The 7,387-nt window shown below is 41.6% G+C and overlaps 1 protein-coding gene across 1 annotated transcript; it reads right to left on the reverse strand.

Moving 5' to 3' along the window:
• Positions 1-419: 419 nt before the first annotated feature.
• LOC106820787 (homeotic protein antennapedia-like) lies at positions 420-1,067 on the reverse strand. Its single transcript, XM_014825356.1, has one exon. The coding sequence runs from the start codon at positions 1,065-1,067 to the stop codon at positions 420-422; it is 648 nt and encodes a 215-aa protein (XP_014680842.1).
• Positions 1,068-7,387: the final 6,320 nt, after the last annotated feature.

The raw sequence follows: 7,387 nt of genomic DNA on the forward strand, positions 1-7,387 counted from the left end.
CGTCTTTGTTACAACGCGCCAATAAACTCTATTTATATTGATAATAAATTATTTTAAAGCACCTACGTGTGTACAGCGGCGCAGCGCTACAGTCGTGCGTGTGTCGGGTTATCTATATACGTGCGTCAGCGTTTCGCCGAAGTTATGAAGCTATTCCGACGAAATCGATTTACGATTATAGTATATGTGCAATTCAAACCCGTCGTTGTTAGTGCGTTCGTCATATTTAGACGTTGATAGCATTATTAAACTCATAACGAATCTAATGGATCGCCAACGTATCATGGACGTACCTAATTTGATATATGCTGCCATCTGGTGTCATTTTTGACAGACAGCTGGTATAAAACTTGCGTCTCGCGCGCGCGGGGGAGAGAAGGGTGGGGGAAGGGGTGGGGGAGGGGGTGCATGAGGGGAGACTAGCAGGTGCGCGCGGCTATAAAAATCATGAGGAAGGATTTATGAATGTACTCACAGTTCGTTTCTCTCATCCATTTGTAGATTGGCATGGCATTTCCTGACTGTCCCGTCTGCGCCGTCTGCTGCGGCTGTTGCTGGAGGCCAGGCTGCGGTGTCTGGTAGCCTCTTGTTGAATCCTCGGGAGGCGACGCGGCGGCGACGGGCGACGCTTGAGATACCGGCTGTAATTTACAACTGGTGTAATGCGGACGATCCTGCTGCTGCTGCTGCTGCTGCTGCTGTTCGTGAAGACCATTCACCTGCTGCTGCGGCTGCTGCTGCTGCTGTAGCGGTGTCGGCACAGGCGACACGTGCGTCGCGCAACCATTGTCCTCTAGCGGGTCGCACGGCGATCCGAATCCGTATTGAGATTGCTGACTAGTTATCGGTCGGATATCGAGGCGGTCGTATGGCGGGAAGCGCGGGTAGGTCGCGCTGACCGATGCCGCGTCGGCGTGCACGTCGGCACCGCTAGCATCCGGTCCGTAGTGGTGCGAGAGCTGGCGGAGCGGGTCACAGCCACCGATGCGGTTCTGTTGACCTGTGCTATAGTGATCGTGCTCGCTCTGCAGTTCCCCGAGGTACGAGTTCGTAAAATATGAGCTCATACTTCCAGGCAATGAATTTGATTTGTGGAGCAATAAAGTTTAGTTCACGTGTATTAACGACGTGTAGATATTCGCAGCAGCTGCGCATGCGCGTGGCGACGTCGGCAGGGACAACTACTCGCGAGCGAGAGTGGGAACTCCGCGTCCCCGAGGGAGCCTTCCTCCTAAACCTAGAAAAATAATGAGAACTGTTGGAACGCGGCTTTAAATCACGCCCGCCCGCACGCACGCTCGCTCTCTCCCTGCTATCCCGTAGGCCCTCACGAGCGTACGGCGGCGCTGTGAGATAGGACGAGCGGCGTGCACGTAATTCGTGGTGGCTCACCCGAGCAACGTTACGGGACTAATATCGTGCGGGTAGTGCTGCTGCTGGGAGGCTGGAGGCCGCAGCCGCTACCGCCGCTACCGTAGGGATTCACGGCCGTAATGTCGGACGCAGAGCGTGTAACGAAGCAGCAATTACAAACTAGACAGTCGCTATTTGTTTCGCCGACTGGCGCTCATTTCCCGGTAACAGCGAAATGATTATTAGAGAAAATGCTTTGCCGCTAATCTCTACAAGGCAGATTACGTATGAGAAATGGTAGACTGTCAGGGGAATCAATTTCGGGCGTTTGTCAATGTCGTATGTAGAGGCTTTTATCTGTAAAATGTGTAAACAAGTGTAAACAAAGCAGTACATGCCTATATCGACGATGTACAGAGGGTTTGTAAAACTGACTGTTTATATCGTACAATAGTTGGGTTCTTTGCAGTGGCAGGTGTCCAAGACGACCACGTTTTAACCCCATTTAAATCTATTTAAATGGGGTTTCCTTCTGTTTTTGGCTTCTTATCTCGGTTCTGGCAATATTTAACAAAGTTTTGTTTAAATTTTATAAAACAAATTTTATAAATTAAGTTTTAATTTTATAAACAATATTTAAATTAAAGTTTAGCAATATATCGCTAGATCATAACTAAAGTTTTAAATGAATGCAGCCTCATAAGAAGAACATATGTATATATACGGGACATCTATGCAGCTAAGCAAGAATGTTGAACCGCAATAGACTATAAGTATAAACAGAGGCCACAGGATAACGCATTATATTTCTACAGTATTAACGATTATTGTTCTTTGCTGAACCATCTTAAAGATGGGGTGGGTGTGACACGGTTTAAAGCTGCACAATGCGCATCCAAACGCTAATTTCTCCAGTACTAGACTAGCAAATACTTCGTGTCATGCATAATCACACTACCTTATGACAAAAATAACTCTAGTTGCTCCCATTTCAACTGCGCGTTTGCTTAAAACCCACACGAAAGAGGTGAGAAAACTGGCATTCTGAAACTAAAGCCGCAGCAATGGCATCCGAACGCTAATTTCTCCAGTACTAGACTAGCAAATACTTCGTGTCATGGCATAATCACACTACTTATGACAAACATAAACTCTAGTTGCTCCCATTTCACTGCGCTTTGCTTAAAACCCAAAGAAAGAGGTGAGAAAACTGGCATTCTGGCGCAAACGCCGACTGTTTGCCAAACAATTTAGCCTCGAAGTGGTGAGGTGACGTCACATGTTTTATCTTTGCTACACCCGTACTGCTGTACCGCAGCACCGCTACCGGTTGCTTGCGAGGAAACTGTCAACAACATCAGAGAATTTTAACAACATTGAAGGTATTTATCAAATACCTTTTATAAGACAACGCGGCAGTGAAATGGGAGGAACTAGAGTTTATTTTGTCATAAGATAGTGTGATTATGCATGACACGAAGTATTTGCTATTCTAGTACTGGATGAAATTAGCTTCGATGCGCATTGTGCGGCTTTAAGTTTCAAGTTCAGCATTATATGGTTATAGCAGGGTATTACTTCTAATTGTTTTACAGGCGTATGCAAGCGTTAACCTTGAAGCGGCTTTCAAGTAACGTCTTTTCATTGCAAATATTATATGATAAAGAAGATCGTTTAATTAAATAATAGTAAGATGAAAATAATCCAATCGCCTATTGGTCGTGGAAGAATTCAAACGCAAGTTATGTCCGATAAATATCAAAATCTTTACATAGGCATGTTTGACGTTTTTATGTAACATTTATTTTCGTTAAGGATTTCGTTAAACCGATTTTATTAAACGTATTCATTTTTATTCGACAGCAAAGCCCCCGTGATCACACCTAAACCTTGATAATAAAAAAATATATATACGGGTATACATGCCGACCTGCCACGAGGAAAGAGTCTTGGTCCTAACCATTTTGTCCTCTTAATATTTCAATTCTTTGTGAGGAAAATAATGAGTTGATTATCTTACGTGATACGGGAAAATCGAATAAAACCTATTTAGAATGTTAATAAATCCTAATTTCAATATTTATGTTTATCTGTTCAATTAACATTCTTCCTTTTTCTTCCGCATATGCTGATATAAATACGGAAAGTAACTGTAATGCAAAAGTAAGCGAAGGTTTTACATATACTGAGACAAATTTTCTCCTGCTTTGAAGTAAATATTGAATGAAATAAAAATATTCTCTCTCTTTCTCTCTCTCTCTCTCTCTCTATCTCTTTCTATCTTCGTTCTAATATATATATACTAGCGGATACCGGCGTTGCCCGGGGAAATTTCAAATCAGTGGCGTTACTCAGTTGGTGACCGCTTGGTTGAAAGGAAAATACCCAAAAAAATCGAACTATCTATCTATCCATGCATGCATGCATCCATCCCATTCCATGGCATCCAATCCCATCCTATCGCACCGCATTCCATCCCATCCTATCCCATATCCCATCCATCCCATCCCATGCCATCCCATGACATCCCATGCCATGCCATGCCATGCCATCCCATGCAAACAGTAAAAAAACAATACGAAATCAAAGATAAAAAACTCAAACCGGAATCCGGTGTAGGAGATGGATGTTCTAGCCGATTATGCCATTGCGCGCTTAAGGGTCTATACACCATGGATTCACACGTACGTGATGTTTTAATCTGCACGCACCGCCATCTATTAATGAATAGAATTTTTATCAATTTTTAACTTTTAAACTTTTTAAACTTTTTGTTTCAGCCAGAACCACATCCCAGACGTGCTGATTCTGAAAAATATCTTTAGTTTTCCCTAGGCTGCGGAGTTCTCTAGTTATGCGAGTACGGACTAATTCGGCTGAACAGCTTTTATATACTAGCAGAAAGTATACCCGTAGACCAGCAATTGTGTCTTTAAATATAAACTCCATGTAAGTGACACAAATAAAGTTAAATATTTCATGTAAACTGAAAAGAAAACCACTGCACTGGGTACATCAGAACCCTGCAGCAAGGCTACTGGCCACGTGACTACTGTCAGTACGGTGTACGTCAAAGCAGAGTGAGCAGGGGGGAATCTGCAGTAGCGGGGGGGGATCTGAGACGTAGCACCATCTATTGAGAATAGTATTTTTGTTTGAGCCAGAACGCATCTCCAGACGTGGTGATTCTGATATGCTCATACGGCGGCAGTCAAAGAGAGCCATTGTAATTCCCACGTATGTGAATGTGGATCTGCTGTACGCACTGCCATCTATTGACGAATAGCATTTTTCGAATTTTTGACTTAATACTTAATACTTAAACTTTTTTTAATTTTTTTCTCAGCCAGAACCACATCTCCCAGCACGTGTGATTCTGAATATATCGTTCAGTTAGCGGCGAATTGAGTGACAAATCAGGGCGAAAAGCGAACACAAACAAACACACACACACACACCACACACACACAAGATTAGCCAAATTATAGTATATATAGATATATCAAGAGCTAATAATACCTATATAATATATTGTATTATTAGCTTTTGATATATATATATATATATATATTAATATAGAGAGAGAGAGAGAGAGAGAGAGAGAGAGAGAGAGAGAGAGAAGAGAGAGAGAGAGAAAGAGAAGAGAGAGAGAAGAGAGAGAGACGAAGAGAGCAGAGAAGAGAGAGAGAGAAAGAGAGAGAGAGAGAGAGAAAGAGAGAGAGAGAGAGAGAGAGAGAGATTATATTTAAAAAAACATTCTCTTGCTACCTTATTCATTTCCAGCTGCCTTCCTTGGGGATATATTAAATTGAATCATATATTAACAGAATTCATTGGCACTAACAAGTAAAATCCTATTTCGTTAAAATATGACATTGCGGAATATTCTCATTATTTTGCAATGTGCTTGAAGAGAATTTCATGTTAATTTTGAGACAAATATGTAAAATAGATGACAATATTAATTTGAATTCTGTTGTTAATGAAGGTATCCTAATTCTATTTCCAGTAAAATTATGCCATTCATATAATTAACAAATCTGTTCCGATCTATATCACTTCCATCAAAAGTAAAAACATGTTTACCCTGATTCTGGTTTTAGTTATTATTGCAGCTAACTCGTTCACGGTTAGCAATAAATGTAATATCTCAGCACGTCTCTAACGACGCTGTGCGCTCAATATCGGACAGCTGTGTATCCATCGCATATCCATAACTTGATAAACAGCCACTCTAATTACTAAATAAATAAATAAATAAATATACATATATATATATATATGTACATATATTACGAATATTCACATTCAATATTCATATCACATCCGATATTTCAGATTCTGTTTGTTGTGAAGCCTGACGAAGAGACAGATGTTCTCGATATATAAAAAAAACTGACACTTCATTCTATTTTTTGTATTTAAAGATATATATATATATGTATACGATGCAAATATACACGCGCTATGCTGCTGCTCCTCTCTCGCGCTCCTCCTCCTCCTCCTCCTCCTCCTTTCTCCTCCCCGCTGCCCCACCCATCCATGCAGCGCGGGGTTTACTGCTGAGCTGTAGGGATTCTCCGCGCAATACTGACGCTCTATAACTGCTTCATGTCGGATACTGTTACTGTGAGATAACAATATACTATCCATCGGTGACCGGCATGCGCTCACGCTTGATCAACGTGCACTCCTCCTAAACGTCTTGTTGATATCGACGTAGTTTTCCGTCTCTCTATTTCTAATCTCCGCATTCTCTCTCTCTCTCTCTCTCTCTCTCTCTCTCTCTCTCTCTCCTTTATCTATCTATCTATCTATCTATCTCTACTCTCGGCATTCTTTTTCTCTCGAAGACACGAAAAGCGAACAGCGCGGAAATTACGGAGATATTTTTGGCGAGCCATCGGTGGTGACGCGGCCACTAGAGACCAATGAAAGCCACGAAACATCGGGGAGCAATAGAATATCTCACAATATATTATGTTACCTAATATTTACAGTGGCTGTGTGCGTGTCGGCCATACCAGAACGTGGAATCTACGATACTGGGTCTGTAGTGAATGTATCACAAGCTATCGCTTACTCATCCGTTTGCCCCCACGAACAGGGCAACATTGCTTGCGGGCTGTTTTCACATTCGTTGTACAAATAGTGGGGCGGAGTAATTAATTACAATAGCATAGCGTATAGTTGCGGCCGCCCAGGGTGCTGCGAAATTAGAGTATTTTAAAACCCATATTAGTTACTTACCTGGCGGAAATGCTGCGTAAACAGTCGTTAATTCGTCAACGGACCAGTTTTCCCGTTTGCTCCGAGTATTTCTGGGATCGACATGGCATCTGAAACAAAACATACGGTCATAGTTAACGAACGAAGTTGATATCGCTGTGAGCACGCGTGCAAATATACGTGCATGCACGTGCGCGTCTTCTGAAGATGGGTGTGTGTGTGTGTGTGTGTGTGTGTGTGTGTGTGTGTGTGTGTGTGTGTGTGTGTGTGTGTGTAAAGTTCAGCATTATATGGTTATAGCAGGGTATTACTTCTAATTGTTTTACAGGCGTATGCGAGCGTTAACCTTGAAGCGGCTTTCAAGTAACGTTTACTTTCATGCAAATATTATATGATAAAGAAGATCGTTTAATTAAATAATAGTAAGATGAAAATAATCCAATCGCCTATTGGTCGTGGAAGAATTCAAACGCAAGTTATGTCCGATAAATATCAAAATCTTTACATAGGCATGTTTGACGTTTTTATGTAACATTTATTTTCGTTAAGGACTTCGTTAAACCGATTTTATTAAACGTATTCATTTTTATTCAACAGCAAAGCCCCCGTGATCACACCTAAGCCTTGATAAAAAAAAATATATATACGGGTATACATGCCGACCTGCCACGAGGAAAGAGTCTTGGTCCTAACCATTTTGTCCTCTTAATATTTCAATTCTTTGTGAGGAAAATAATGAGTTGATTATCTTACGTGATACTTAATGATATTTATGTTTATCTGTTCAATTAACATTCTTCCTTTT

Source organism: Priapulus caudatus, unplaced genomic scaffold (genome assembly GCF_000485595.1).
Source record: "Priapulus caudatus unplaced genomic scaffold, Priapulus_caudatus-5.0.1 Scaffold47, whole genome shotgun sequence".
Classification (NCBI taxonomy): Eukaryota; Metazoa; Priapulida; class Priapulimorpha; order Priapulimorphida; family Priapulidae; genus Priapulus; species Priapulus caudatus.